At 40.2% G+C, this 15,428-nt stretch overlaps 2 protein-coding genes across 3 annotated transcripts in view; one reads left to right on the plus strand and one right to left on the minus strand.

The window, feature by feature from the left end:
- Positions 1 to 1,268: 1,268 nt before the first annotated feature.
- LOC125457943 (E3 ubiquitin-protein ligase MSL2-like) lies at positions 1,269 to 13,760 on the minus strand. Of its 2 annotated transcripts, XM_059651021.1 has the most exons (3): positions 12,678 to 12,764; positions 9,484 to 9,606; positions 1,269 to 5,042 (listed from the first exon to the last, which is right to left on the minus strand). In XM_059651021.1, exons 2-3 carry the CDS (start codon positions 9,518 to 9,520, stop codon positions 3,412 to 3,414), a joined length of 1,668 nt encoding a protein of 555 aa, XP_059507004.1. In that variant the 5' UTR covers positions 9,521 to 9,606; positions 12,678 to 12,764; the 3' UTR covers positions 1,269 to 3,411. The 2 variants fall into 2 exon arrangements, with proteins under 2 accessions (XP_059507004.1, XP_048398707.1); XM_048542750.2 differs by lacking the exon at positions 9,484 to 9,606 and having other exon boundaries at positions 12,678 to 13,760.
- Positions 13,761 to 14,349: 589 nt separating this feature from the next.
- pccb (propionyl-CoA carboxylase subunit beta) overlaps positions 14,350 to 15,428 on the plus strand; it is a 53,330-nt gene continuing 52,251 nt past the window's right edge. The window contains exon 1 of the mRNA XM_048542753.2: positions 14,350 to 14,643. Coding sequence (XP_048398710.1) covers positions 14,422 to 14,643 — 222 coding nt within the window. The 5' untranslated portion in view covers positions 14,350 to 14,421. The remainder of the gene's footprint in view (positions 14,644 to 15,428) is intronic.

Below are 15,428 nucleotides of genomic sequence, written 5' to 3' on the forward strand. Positions count from 1 at the left end.
GCTAGACAATGGAGAAGGTGCCATCTCTATCAATACAAAAGATATCCTACTAGAAAGGGTTCAGGTCTGATACTCACTAGTTACATAGACTGTGGAACTCCATGGTCAGAAACAATTACTTGTGTAATTATATACCATTCAAGTAGTTCAGCAAAGAAAATAATAATTCATTTATTCCACCCACCCTATTCCCAAAGGACATGAATCTTATTTTCTCATGTCCATGTGTCATCCATGAAAGCAGGTGAACAAATCATAGGATGCTACCAATTGGGAGAAGTCATTCAATGTTACATCCTTTTACAGTTAAGAAATTGGAAATTAACTTGGCACCCTTTATTCCGAGAAGCAATCAAGATGTTAACCTATTTCCCCCTTTACCATGATTTAGCAGACTAAAACTCCATTTTTTTAAAAAGATTATTTTTGTCTCAACATTAGGAGCTAATGATACCTATAGGCTGCTGTTTTGAGGAGTTTCCCAATCCAATAGCACAAGTGAGCAGAATTAACATAGCCTGTTGAAACTAGAGTAAAATGGAGACTGGAACATAGAAACATACAAGATGATCAGAGGATTCGATCGGGTGGACAGTGAGAGTCTTTTTCTGAGGATGATGACGTCAGCTTGTACGAGGGGGCACAGCTACAAATTGAAGGGTGATAGATTTAAGACAGATGTCAGAGGCAGGTTCTTTACTCAGAGTAGTAGGGGTCTGCCTGCCAATGTAGTTAACTCAGCCACATTATGGGCATTTAAACAGTCCCTGGATAAGCATTTGGATGATGATGGGAGAGTGTAGGAGTATGAGCTTAGATTCGTTCATAGGTCGGCGCAACATTGCCATGCAAGTACTCCCCAGCAAACAGGTTGTACAACAAGCACCCAGGAGAGGAAAAGGGAATGAACATAATACAACTGGCCAAAGAAAACCTGGAGAAAAAGGATCCTGACATCAGGTTCAAAATTTAAAAGTTTTTAAAGGTAACAAGGTCATTTTCAGAAATATCTGGTAGCACTAGTCCCAATCATCCCTTTATAAAACATGTTTCATCTGCTGTACTTCATTTTGTAATGAACTAATTAGGTTTCCTGCTCATCCAAAACAAAAACATGCAGGTACTCGACTGCAAATCTAGTGACTATTTAATCCTCTGTTAAAAGCTCAAAACAGAGCCAAACAGACAAGATATGCTTTAACACATTTTGAATCTTTCAGCCAATAAGTAATTTAAGTAATTGAACCCTGAATATAGCTAAACCAGAGTAGTATAAAACTAATGTATTTATTCATGACTTTCTCATACATGTTTCGGAGACGCGGCAGTGAGTATACCAGCATTTAAAAAAAAATTAAGGAATTTTTTTTTCTCTAGGATGCTCAATGGAATCTGCACCAACTTTTACCACAAGTAACAGGAAATCAACAGTGTTAATACAGCTTCACAGCTTTGCAAAAATGTCATGAAATGGTTTCAAGGACTTTCTTGTGGCTATATATCAGTAATTCTGTTTCGATGCTCGAACAACAAGCAAGAGTTCATGCGAGAGTTAGGATCAACCACCTACTCAATTATGGAATGTTTTTGGTCAGCATACAGAAGTCACATTTTACAAGTACAAAGAAACATAGCTTTGCTAAGACATTAGTTTACCACGAACGGCAAAATAGTAAAAAAAAATGTAGGTGCTTTCGGTGCTAAAAAAGACAAGAAAACTGAAGAAGCATTTTCCACCATTTACTCTCATTATCAAAAATAGTTTTCAATTCTTCTCGCAAAACAAAAAGGAAAAAAAAACAAAAAAAAACAAAAAAGTACAGACTGGACACAAAACATCACATTATTCCTATGGCTTCAAAACACTACTTGACCACATTCACAGGAAATGACACCAGCTACACTATAAAAACAAAAAAGGTGCCATTCAATCTCCTCCTGCATGTGAAAGTTTTCCTGCACATTTACACTATGTGAGTAACCATTGTTGTGCATGCTATGTGCCAAACCAGAACTGAGGCTGAGGAGTAATTTCATCTACATCATTATAATGGTGGACAGTGGTACAAGCAGTTCAGCCACATTGACACATGTAACGGCATTAAGAAAAATTAATGTTAAAATACTGGATTTTTTTTAATATGGGGAGATGAGGGGAAAGAGAAGAGCACATGCACTAGTCCCCATGTTTGAAGTGCCTTAGTAAAAGTTACGGTATTTAATCCTTTCCATGTCATATGAACATAGGGACCCAATTGCATAATTACACAGGTACTGGCTGTATTGTTACTCAGCTGAGTTTATGCCAATGTGCTCAGACATGCTGACAATTAACTGCCAGCTGCAGTACTAACTACCTGGCACGAGAAGCCATTGGTGCACTTTGTAAATATCGTACTACAAAACAGGTGCTATGCTACTCAATGGCAGACAGCCAGTAATGCAGAGGCACATAAATGTCATCTTTTCACCACTCAGACTGTGGTAAACTGTAGCGTGCAACCAGATTATTACACACACTGTAAATTAACTACATAAGCCCCTCAGATGCTGTACAGAAATGCTTGCACAAAATATTTCCGGCCAGATTAATGGACACTTGTGCACAACTTAACCAACTCAATAAGCTTCACTTTCGTTAATATAGACGTCTACAATTGAAGAGGGTGTTGAAGCTGAGTACATGTGCAGGGTGGGGTGGGGTCTTCCAGCAACCACCATTCTTGACAGAATGACGTATTGAGCACCAGATGGTTCTCCTAATGAAACAAGCAGACCTGAGGGAAGAAAATATATATCATGTGCATCTATAAAGTGTCATCCTTATTTCTAGTTGAATGTGTACTACACAGATGTAATGGGAGTGTTTTGCTTTGTGCAACTGATCCATGCTAATGCAATCATTAGAAAATAATGAGGCATTTTGTTTTAAATATATTCTCGGGTCATCTAATGACATTACCAAAATAAAACAAAACCAATGTTTCTTTTGATTTAGAGAACACAAAAATAATCTGCATATAAAAAGTGACATTATATTCTACATGTAATTTTCTTAAACTGTTCGTACTGTAGTTCACCATTTTCTGTTTTTAAATTACACCTTAACCTTTTGCGATTATGCACAATGCATAAGCAGCAACAATGAGGTCAAAATTCTCTTGCCAAAGATCGTTCAGTATAAGTCACTTGCAATAGTTCATTAATCACATCTTATTCAAGAAATTAACCTATTCCTCCTCTATGGAGCCAGGCCTGATGATTTATGTTAACTTCAAGTGATCTATACCCAAAGCACTACGGCAAGTTCAACTAAGTCTATTTTCCCCAAAACAGAACTATAGCTGCCTTAAAGTTGTAGCCACCCCAATGAACAGGGACAAGCCTAAGGTCTACCAAATCAATTCCAATCTAACAGTCATATCTATAGTCAATAGTTTCATCCAAGCTTTTGTCGTCATGTGGACTGGCAGCTAGGAAAGTTGGTATGGGCGACCCCGTTGTCACATTGATGACACTTGCACTCGTGCTTGCGTTCCGCACCGCATTGCTGATGCTGGTTAGGCTGATGCCCACAGTAAGCCTGGTCTGCTCCAAAGCCTTTTCTGGCACAGCAAAAGCCTCCAATTTTTTCTCGCCATTGGCCATGTAGGAATTCTGGCAACCACGGCAAATACAGTCTAAACAGGCCTTGCGATTTGAGTAACAAGGGCAACGTTGCCCACGACAAGTAAGAACACTTGGGTTTTGTGTAGCACGTCCACACTTACACCCCTTCTTCTCTTGGGGCTTTTTGTATGCTATTTTTGATGGGCTACCAGGCATAACAGTACTGCTATGAACTTTCTCCTTAGTTTTAGATTTGGTTGTTCCCTGCTTTACTTTAGAGTGTGATTTTTTTGCTCCATGTTCTGCGTGCTTTTTGACACTTTTACTGGCCGCAAGCAAGGATTTGCCCACTTTTAGTGTGCCTCCGTTTGGCATTGTGACTACAGTTTCAGTGGACAACTTGGTCTCTCGTTTGGCAGGAACAGGTGCAGCAGCCCCTAACGGTGGACCGTGTATAATGCTGGAAATGGGCAAGGGTTGAATTTTTTCACTGTCGCTCTCAGATCGAGAACGCTTCCGATTCCCTCGTACAACTTTAGGTGTTGCTGCTACACAGGGAATTCCATGAGGAGGAGCATTGCTAGAAACAAAAATACTGCTTTTAGGAGGCAGCAAGATGGGTTTGGCATCTGAAACAGGTCCATTGGGTGTACTTGTCTCAGAGAAAGATTGTGAATAATTGCTACAAGCTTCAAGATTATTTGCAACAGTTTCTAAGTCTGGAAATACATGTCCACCAGTAAATAACAAAGAACCAATCGGCTTTATGTCTCCACCATAACTACAAATGTCAACTCCCACTACATTGACATTACTACAAGAAACTACATCATTGACTGCCTGCAAGCTATCAGAAATGTCCCTGCTTTTGAAGTCCTCCTCAGTGCAGGATGTGTTAAGTCTTTCTGAACTTTCCGAAGAAATAATATTTACAGTAAATTCACCAGTTGAAAGTCCATTGCAACCAGGTAATCCATTGAAAGTGGAGCAGGTCAGCTCAGTCTTACTTGAAACTTGTTCACTGTCTTGAATATTTTCAACAATTCGTGGTGTCGTTGCCATTTCCAAGTCACTGGTGCATTCCGAGGTTGATGGTGTAGGGGAATTTGACAAATTTAAAGCACTGGTCAAAGCAGAAGTCCCTTGTCTCTCTTCATCTAATGACAGTCCCTCTTGTAGCAGGGTTAAGATGTCAGGAGCACCATCTATAACGGGAGCTAGATGCTGTGAAATTGGGGATTCAGCTATATATTCACAAAGTTTCTTGTAGCAGCACACCAGGATGCTCAGTTGTTTATTTTCTTCAAACTGTTCATAATCTTTGCACCAACTACAGGAGGGTTTCATCATCATCTTTTTACCCTTGCAAGTTTTACAAACATAGTGCTGGCAAGTGGAGTTTGTAGGAGCAATTGGTTCTTTCAGCAGATTTCCTGCAAAAGAAAATAAGTGTTAATTTATCCGGAAAGTACTGTTGATGAGCCTACTGAAACCTCAGTATTGCACTGTTATAAAGTTTAATCTTTTTCTTCTGTTTTGTTTCCCATCGGTTTTCAACAAAATTTACCACTTGCAATTTTTAAGCAAACAGTTGGCACAATACTTTTCTGAAGTAATTTCCAATGTTGTACTTTTGTCACTTCTATAAAGTTCCTCCACGGGTGTGGAAAAAGGAGAAAAAGAAAATTTTTCAAAATGTATTCATTTCTTTTTGTCATTAAACCATGTTAATACGTTATTTGTAGCTGTTGTTTTTGAAGGTCCTGTAAATCAAGTATTTCTCAGCAATACTCCAATTTATGGATTACAACTTTCAAACATCAACATAATAGGGACCATTATGCATGTAAAAGATTCACATAACAATTATGATACCAGGTGTCGGATTGGTGGGAATGTTTTGTTCTTCAACAGAATGACTTTAAATAGCTGACATGGGTTTTACAATTTTGATGCCAGATTCCAATGAGTTGAGAAGTCATAATTTGCCCTATACTAAACTTCCAACTTAACATTCCACTCGTTTTGACATCATTGATTCTGAATAAAGATCTCATATTTCAGTTCACTGTCAAGTAATTAGCGTTTCACACTTGAAACTATGCCAGCATTTTAGACCCTAGGAGAGAAACTGTTGTAAGGGAAAAGAACATCCTTCTAATCTTGGAGGAAATTAATACCAATGTATGACCAAAAACCCTAAATCTCACATTTAATTAACACCCCACCTCCATTCTCACCTACAAATATGCAATTGGCTGAGAAACTTTATATTCGTAACATTAGGCTAGTTACAACTTAGAAAAAGTGAAGAGAAAACAGATGGGCTATTTGAATGCATAAACTAATCCTTTGTGAATTAAAGCAATTTAAAGTGAATACTTCATCTTCCACTTTGCCCATGTTAAAAACAATGTTGCACTTCCTTTCAATGTCACTTGCTCAGAAGAACAATTAAATTAACTTGGACTGTGTATTCATACACTTTAATATGAGGCCAGGTGGTTTATTAGTGCAGTGTCCGTTATTTACCACTACTCTAAAATGACCAAGGCTGCCATAAATCATTTAAATTTCAGTTTTCAATGCTTGCATTGCATAGCGTTTATAATATTGATGTAAAGAGTTACATAGCAGAGCTAAAGAAAGTAGTTAAACAAGTATAACTTAATATCTGATGTAGTACAAATTGCAGTATTACACAATCAGAACAGTCAACAGATAATATTACAACAAAAGAATTAAACATCAAATTTGAAATTATGGTCTTCTTAAATTGTAATGTCCCTCAAAAGGGATAGAAAAAAGCAATTGCTTATCTACCTGGTAAGTATAAGCCAGTACAACTGGAGATTTTCAAATCAGTCTCCTGAGTGAAAATATCAGGGATACCTTAGCATCTGAAAATCTTATAATGATTCAACGTAAACATACATACAGAATCTGACATATCAAAACTAACATATTAAACTGGTGGTTTTACTTTGAATTCAATCACTGGATGTGGACATCACTGGCTAGCCAGCCAGTCATTTATTGCACATCCCTAGTTCTGCTTGATAAGATGGTGGCGAGCTGTATTCTTGAACTTCCACAGTCCATGCAGAGGCACAGGTAAACTTTATGAAGCAGTGCAAATCAATTTCATGGAACAATTATGTCACATTGTTAACATGTTTGCACATTGCTTATTTCATTAAGACAAGGCAAATTAGGAGATATGCAGCAGGACAGCTTTTCCAAACTAATGAAAAGCTGAAGCCTTTCTGCAATTGATATTAATATTTTGCCAGGTACAGCAAATTAAAAGGATTGGGTTTTGAAGCAGAAATCTTATACATCAGATTTGGAAACATTTCAGTAAACCATCTGTTACAGTTTCATAATGATTTCAATCTAGCTTGTTCCCTCAGTGATAAAATCTCAAGCATTACATGTCTTTTACCAGCATTTATCAACTCTCCTCCCTCCCTGCCTCCCAAACAGGTAATATCTTCAAAGCCCTGGTCCAGCTGGCTGCATCTGAAATACAAACATAACTCCTAATAAAAGAAATACATGCTGCACAATAAATGCTGTACTTATTCACTGAAGGCATTGTACTATTCACAGCAAAAAGCTGGCAACGGGTCTTCACAACATGCTGGGCAACCACCATAACTGTGCAGGTTCACCTTAATTACTTTCATTAACAATTTTCTTTTGCACTAACAGGTGGTAGGCGATATAAGGTAAAAGTTGGCAACATAAATTTAGATCTCCCTAGACTCCTCTAAATAGCCAAGTAATAAAACTGAAGAAACATTAAGAGTAATGCAGTGAGCTTTAAGTTAAATTCAAACACAAATCTTACTACAATTAACAACCACACACCATAACTTAATTCTCAGAATGAACACGGCCAGAATACCATCAAAATTTGTTTTAAAATTGTTTCTGTTTAATTCTAGGATAGCAACTGGTATTCAACAGGTAGAAATGATTAGTGCATTCAGGTTTGGGCAGTAAAACTCAGGGGGAGAAAAAAAATCCCTCAACCTTGGAACATTTACAACAGATACACCACAATGAGACCAGGGTTTAGGGAGCTTCAAAAGTTAAAACAGGAGGAGAGTTTGCGTAAACTTTTTTTTCATGAGCTTAGCACAACGAAAATTGTCTAGACACACTTAAAATGATACATGGGCTTGATAGAGTTGATACAGAGAACTATTTTGTCTGCTAGAGAATCCACAGCATATTCTTACACTGACATCTAGGCCATTTGGGAGTAAAATCCAAGAAGCACTAGTCCATACAAAGGATTGCTTGGAAATCTAAGTATGAAAAGTATTCTTCAATGGCTGAGAAAACACTCATTGAGCTGGTACCAAGTATTTGCGTTACAGACCACAGTTAAGATTGCAACAGGTTGTTCTGCAGGAAGTCTCCTATACATCAGATTCCCAAATAGCTAAACTCCAAAACTAACTAGTCTCTGGTGCTAGATTATCACTAAAGGAGCACGTCTGAAATCTTATTACCACATCAACAGGATTGAAGGTTTAACTTAATTTTCAATTTTGACAATCTCAAATTTGTACCTCATCTTAAATAAGGCAATCTGTACTTTATTTGCATGGCTATTACATTCCAGAATTCTTCAAACCAAAAACAATATTATTGGATAGATTTGATATATTGTAGCACATTCTGCCCATTGTTATCTCTTTAGTAGATCTATGCAATTAATAGAACATCTTTGATCTCTTCCCTCCCCCACCACTGTCATATGTTTATTTTAATAGAATATGGAGTAATATAATAACACTGCTTTAAAAAATTTATATAACTGCAGGGAGTAAATCTGGATGCATTTTCCCTTTGTCATTCCTGATTTGGACTAATTGTGTACACATTCTGAGATTATCCTTGCTATTTTCCCTAATGCATACTAAATGACCTGATTCTTGGCACTTTGCCTGAAACGTGGCGCCCAAACAATGAAGCAGACATATAAACCATATCAGGAACTAACCAATCAACCACCTCTTACAAAATAACTTATCCCATATAGAATGGGAAAAAGCGAGAATACTCTGCAAGCGCTTTTATAGAAACAAAACACTCAAAAGCCTGGATTTCAGCAAGTGCTGTACTTAGGAAATTAAGTTTTTTATTTTGTCTTATTTTAAGCAAAATCTCATGTTGTCTTCATAATAGCAAACATAAAACAAAGGATTATGTACACAGAAATGTAGCATCACACCAGGCTGTCCTTGCACTCGTCTCATGGTGCTCAATTCAAAAATCTTAACTTTGTCTTTGGAGCTGAAGTCTATTGCCAAAGCTGAAACAAGCTGCATAAACTCTCGTCACGCTCAGTCATGCCATCTTTTGAAGCTCCCCCCCACTGCCATGATGGGGAACGTGAACAAAGATGAAATTATAAATAACAAGGTCGACTGTGAAACACGCCCATTCATTATTGTTTATCCCTCAAGTAGTTGAAGAACCAAAAGTGAAGCCTTGCATTGTAAATTTTCTGAATTTTTGGAACACTCCAATTAAATCCATCATTAAGAATCATTTGTGAATGCAAGCAAACTAATAAACAAAGAACAAAAAAAATCAAAAAGTAAGCAAACTGCAACATTGACAGAGATGGAGGTGTACTGAAAACGTCACCAGATCAGCAAGCCATAAGTCCAGACTAATGTTTTCAGAGACAAGTTCAAAACCCACCACAGCCGCTGGCAGAATTTAAATTCAACCAATAAATCTGGAGTATAAAGTGAGCCTCAGTAACAGTGACCAAGACAACTACCACTGATTGTACTGAACCAGCCGGATTTTTACAAACGTGCTTTATGGAAGGAAATCCGTCACCCTTACCCATTCTGGCCTTTATGCGGCTCCAGATCCACAGCATTGTGGTTGGCTCTTAACTGCCCTCTGAAATTGCCTCACAAGGCATTCATTTGGATGGGCAACAAATGCTGGCCTTGGCAGTGACACCTACATCTCATGAGAGAATAAAATTACAAGCTGTTATCAAATTTTATTTCAGATACCCTTCACGCACAGGTCCAGAGATCAGACATTGCCAAGGATCTCAATAGTTAGCAACAAGACAAAATGTGCATTAGGGTGTACGCATGGATAAATTGGGACAAAACCATCTTTTGGGAACATTTTCAAATTCAACTTCAAAAAAGCTTACATTCTTTAAACCATGGTCCAAAAATAAATTTTTCACAGAAACACACTTGGGGGCGCTAGAGTAATAGTTTTATTTCTTTAAAATGTTACTCTTAATTGCCATCTTTCCACCCTTCAGTAAAGGCCACTTTATTGGGATGTCTCTCTATCCATATTATGTTTTACATCAATTATCGAAACACCCAAATATCATTATATCAGTTTTGATGTTACACATTCCGCCCCCCCCCCCCGCAAACACTCACAAGTAACACCTTTCTATGGATTAGCTGAAACAAATGGCAAACATTAAAGAGTAATTATCATTATGGACACTTAATTACATAAAATTTGAATGATGTCTACATAACAAAACACCCTACATAAAAATTAACCTTCAATGCTACTTAAACAGTGCATGTTTATTTCAAGAAAGTGTACCAAAATTATTTTTAGACTTAACTGCAAGAGTTCTAATACATGACTGAAGAGATGTTAAAGATATCTACATTTAGAAAACTAAGATTTTTATTACTCCGAAAGGACTTTACCTAAACGTGCTGAAACATAACTCCCCATTTTATGCATTTAAAGTACTCCAAGAAGCCTCAATGAGAAATCAGCAGACTTCAGAAGTGCATCAAATTAACAGGTCAACAGCCACTGATATACAGGACTCGAGTATATCTACGATTCCCACATAAATCATTTTTATAAGATATCAATGAAAGAAGTTTCTCAAGTAAACCAAAGTTTTGAGAGGGCTTGTGATGACTAAATTTTAACTGGAGATGAAGAATGGGTTACTGAGAGGCTGAAATTCAGAAGCACGAGGGAAACAACACATACACATCTTTTAGGAAATCAAACTGCATTAAAAAAGGGTCAATCTTCCTCAACAACACAAAATGATACTCAAAGAATGCCGAAAATTTAACTATCTTACATGAGTCAATTTCTATTCAGTAATCACTTCACAATCAGTAAATGCATTGTCTAAATAAGCATTAATTGCAACCAAAAGTGTGGCATTTATCAAACCATAAAAGTCAAAATTAACCATTCCACACAAATCTATTTAAACTTGATAAAGGATAGCAAAGGTTTGAACTTCATTTTCGTAATTAGTTCGAAATGAAATAATTAAAAGCAAAAAGGGAGGTATGACTGAAAGAAACGCGCTGCTAAAGGAACCTAGTTGCTCATTGGGTGAACTTGCTCCAGATCGAAGCCTCGCAGCAAACACGTGTGCATGTTTACTTTTGGGCAGAATACAAAAGCGATCCCGTTTCTGCAGGCATATCCCTCCAACCCGGCACAACTGGAGCAAAAAAGTTGCAACTTTAATTAATCAAGCTTAAAATATACCGACATTTGGCTAACATCTGACAGCGACTTGGTTCAAAAAGATTCTACAATTTATAACTAGATTATAAAGCGGGATTTGCACTCGGCGTAATTGGCGGGGATTTGAAGCAACCAAAATTTCCATTCAAATTTATAAAAAGAATAGTTGCTGAAATGCAAAGGTGAAAATGTTCTTTTTCCTCTCTTTAGAATGTCACTACTTGCAGATGAATGTAAGTTAAAAATGCAGTTCCACATGAAAATTAGTGGATCACAAATTAAAATAGTCTAAAAGTATCGTAATGATATCCCCGAACACGTGGTTACTTTTATTTTCAAACCAGAGCATGGCACATTACAAGGATACAAATATATTTCTCCATTCCAGAAAATTGAACAAAAAATAACTAGAGATGCCTTGCTTGGTCGGAGCTAAATGGACATTCAAATAAGGTTGTCATCTTTATACTTACAGACTTGAAGAAAAATTACAAATTTTGTTTGTGATCGATATAATAAAAAGCACAGACCTGTTGCAACGAAAAACAATGAATCAGTACTGTATTTTAGCCGTACTGAAGCCTTTCAGCCACTGGTTTTAAAAAGGCAGGTTTTAATATGGACGAGGTATGCACGAAAAATTTAAAATTCAGCTGAGCTCCACAGCTATGACATAACTACAGCCCTCTGGTACAAGGCAAACTGGGAAAAGTAACCAATTAATTAATGGAAACTTCTTTTTCCTGCTGAGAATGACTCGATTTTAACTCGTTACTTAAAACACTACCAAGTTAATCATGAAAAGGAGAGCCTTCGACATGGATACGGGCACATGGATGGCACAACACAAACCGTGCAGGCCTTTCCTGTATTGCCAGATGAATGTCCAGCTAGGCAAGGACAGACATATATTCCTAAATCTCGGTGTACAATTAGACAAGAACCTTAAATTTCGGTGCTTAAGAGTTAAAACTCAGGTCTGTGCTGGGGGAAATCGCGAATCTCCAGTCTTTATTTCTCTAGTAAAACGATGTAGGCCTCTCACTGCAATGCGAGGATCTATCTAAACACAAATTTGGGAGGGGGAAGAAACAGACTACGCCAGTTGCATTGGGTAATAAGCGTAACAACACACGCTCAACATTCAAACTGAACTGATAGAACAGGCATCGAAAAAGGTCTTCATAAATCTGAATTCGGCCACAGTTCTGTAGGTGAACACAGCAGGCCTCTGGTGCAATGCACAAACACTCGACACAGAATTACACATGTACTAGAGGAGGAAGGGGGAGGTGAAGAGAGAAAAGTAGGCTTAAAAATACAGTGCTCGTTATATAATCGTACGGCTTTCCAACCTCCCATTCTCTGCAACAGATATAAAGACAAGACCGCTCGCATTAATCTCTGGCTAGGTTGTGGTGGGGGAAGACAAGAAGCTTTTCGCCTTCATTTTTCTATGGGGAGGAGGAGGGTCCTGAGAAAAAGAAAACAAAGTATGCAGGGGGGGTTGGAAGAGAGAAGATTGCTTGTAACAGACTCACCGCAGACACAGCAGGAGAGGGACTGCCGCAGGTAGGGCAGCAGTTTGTAGAGCTCCGAGAAGGAGCCGGGCTCCTGCGGCTCGCATTGCATGATGTAGCGACAGGTCGTCACGTACAGCCCAGTGGCGTTGACCGGATTCATGGCGGCGGAGAGGTCGGAGCGGGCCGGGCCGTGGTGCCGCCGACGGGGATATTTCCGATTCCTCTTTCTCCGACGCCCAGTATCCGCGGCGGTGCCAACGTCCATTTAAAATTAAATGCGGGGCGTCAGCGGCGAGTACCGCTGCTTGCTGCTACCGTCGTCGTGGTGGTCGCCGTCCTGGTGCTGCTGCTGCTGTCGTCGTCGTCGTCTCCCGGGGCTCGGTTCCTCTCGCGGAGCCATGGTACTACTCACGACGGCGGCGGCACTGTGGACGGGCGGGCGGAGAGCCTACAGTCCGCGAGCCCTGTCGCCATCCGCGCTGCGCGGGCTCCGGGCTCGGCGGCACCTACTGGTTAACGCGCGCGCAGCGGGCCCCAGCCGCGCACCTCTCGCCATTCGCGAGAACTCGCCTCAGTTACCCCTCTACCTCTCCCATACACACAGACACACACACACACACACTCTCTCTCCACAGCCGCCTTCCTTTTCCTCTTAAGAACTTCCCGCTTTCTGTCCAATTCAGCGTTTGCGGGGGGGGGGGGGGGGGGAGAGGAGAGGGGTTGGCGAAAAACGAGAGAGCGCCCGAAATTAAACCTCAATCCCTCTCACAACGGGCCCTCACCACCGGCGGCTCTCCTCTTGCTCCCTCTCACGGACTGATTATTATTACCCCCACCATCATCATCACCACCACCATAACCGCCACCCAGACCCCCGTCCCCTCCCACAACACCTCCACCCAGTTTAAATTTTTAACCCCCGATTCGTTAAGAAACGCCTGAGGCAGCGGCGGGATCGCGTTATCGCGAAAAGGGTGGGGAGAAAAAAAAAGCGGCAGTGGGGAGAAAGAAAGATTTTCTTTCAAATGGTGGAGAGGTTCGTTTTAAAAAAAAGGAAAAAAAACGGAAAGCGCTCGGGCGCCCAGTCACGTGACTGGAAGAAAGACGAAGGTAACGCGAAGCGTCTTTTCAAATGCCTGATCGGCTTCAATTGTTTGGAAGCAAAAAAATCGATTCGATCTCGTCAGTAATCATATCCCTTTAATTCAGTTTGAAGCATAAAATAATTGTCCTCAGTTTTATTCGCCGAGTCTTTATCCTGGAAAAAGCTATTTTTTTTTCCCTCGACACAAACTGCTCACAGCTTCAACGCCTTTTCTTTTACATCTTCCCAAGCACGGTGGGTCTGTGCTTTTATAGGGAGAATTTCACCCCACCTTCCCCACTCAGCCAATAGGAGAGGAACTCGCTGAGGTCCTTCACGCGGATGGGTTGGGCCCCGCTCGAGGCATGCCGGGATTTGTAGTTTTCCCTGCCTAAGAAAACTAGCTGCGCATTCAATGCAGTTCGCGCACCGCTGGACTACAACGCCCAGAGAGCTACGCTGCGTCCTTCTGAAGGACGCTCTGCGCGCATTCGTTTTGCCCTAGGCCAGCCAACGAGCCTGACGTCATTGGGACCGCCTGTATTCACCTGATTGGCCGGGGCTTTCGATCCCTTTGCTGCCCCTAAGTCCATTGGTTGCTGATCCCACCAATCAGCCACCGCGACGCTTTGCTCGGTGTTGTTTCGTTTGTTGGGAGCTGTGGTTCTAGTCTGTGTCATGGCGCCTGGTATGGCAATGTTGTGTTGCTCCCGGCTGCTGACAGGTGGTTTGCGGACGAGTAAATACGTTTCATCTGCTTTAGGGACGCTCAAAGCAATCGAGGAGCGGAAACAATGGTATTCAGTCAGTAGCCTGACCGTACAAGAGCGAATCAAGAAGAGGTCTGAAAGGGCGATGTTGGGGGGAGGTCAGCACAGGATAGATGCCCAGCACAAGAGGGTATGTTTGGTATTTCATCCATGACAGTGTTTTACTTGTTGAAAGCTACCGAGAGGAGTATTTTTCCTGTATTTCAAGCTGTTATTTAGTCTGCGATCATGCAATCTCTAAGCGTGATGAAGGTCCTGGTACTGGGGGCTTATCAGTAAGATCGTTAATCCTGAATAGAGTCAGTAACCGTGGAACTGGAAAAGCACAGGAGGTCAGACAGCATCAGAGGAGCGGGGAGGTCAGCATTTCGGGCCGAAATCCTTCGTCAGGACTTGTCGCGAATGGCCCCCAAACTTCAGTAAAATAATCTGACCCGTCTTAAGCATTCCATAGTTTTTGCTCATTTAAAGTGTGACACACACTCTTTAATACAATACGAAAGATATGTCGTGGACAAAACGTTGGGAGCTAAACTAAATTAGTTTACGACTTCGTTTTTAAGCGGTGGGCCGGTGGGGATATCCATTCATACAAGACGAGGATTCTTTGCGATTCTGAAAATTGGTTTGCTGAGCAATTTGGATAAGTGTGTAGTTTTTCTTCATGAAGTTATGCTATTGTATGCAATAAAACCCCTCTCTACTTCTGTAAATCGCCCTTTCGTCTTCTAATCCTGTTGCATTTAAGTGTCTGACCACTGCATCTTTCCATCTCATCTAAAACTTTGCACTTTGTGATTGTCCTCTTACCAAAATCTCTGGTTCACTACAGTTATTGACTATGTAATTTCAAGCTCTCCTGAGCTACTTTCTCCATTGACCTCTGCGCTGTTGTTTCTTGATTTTGTTCTCGCT

The sequence above is a fragment of the Stegostoma tigrinum genome, chromosome 14 (assembly GCF_030684315.1).
Source record: "Stegostoma tigrinum isolate sSteTig4 chromosome 14, sSteTig4.hap1, whole genome shotgun sequence".
In the NCBI taxonomy this organism is placed as follows: Eukaryota; Metazoa; Chordata; class Chondrichthyes; order Orectolobiformes; family Stegostomatidae; genus Stegostoma; species Stegostoma tigrinum.

What these genes read in the sequence shown, in the direction of transcription:
- LOC125457943 (XM_048542750.2), bottom strand. Translation starts at nt 12,924, where the DNA reads ATGGACGTTGGCACCGCCGCGGATACTGGGCGTCGGAGAAAGAGGAAT. An exon ending in CCTCTCCTGCTGTGTCTGCG is followed by an intron (nt 5,043 to 12,677) that starts GTGAGTCTGTTA and finishes TTTCTTTTGCAG; the next exon opens with GAAATCTGCTGAAAGAACCA.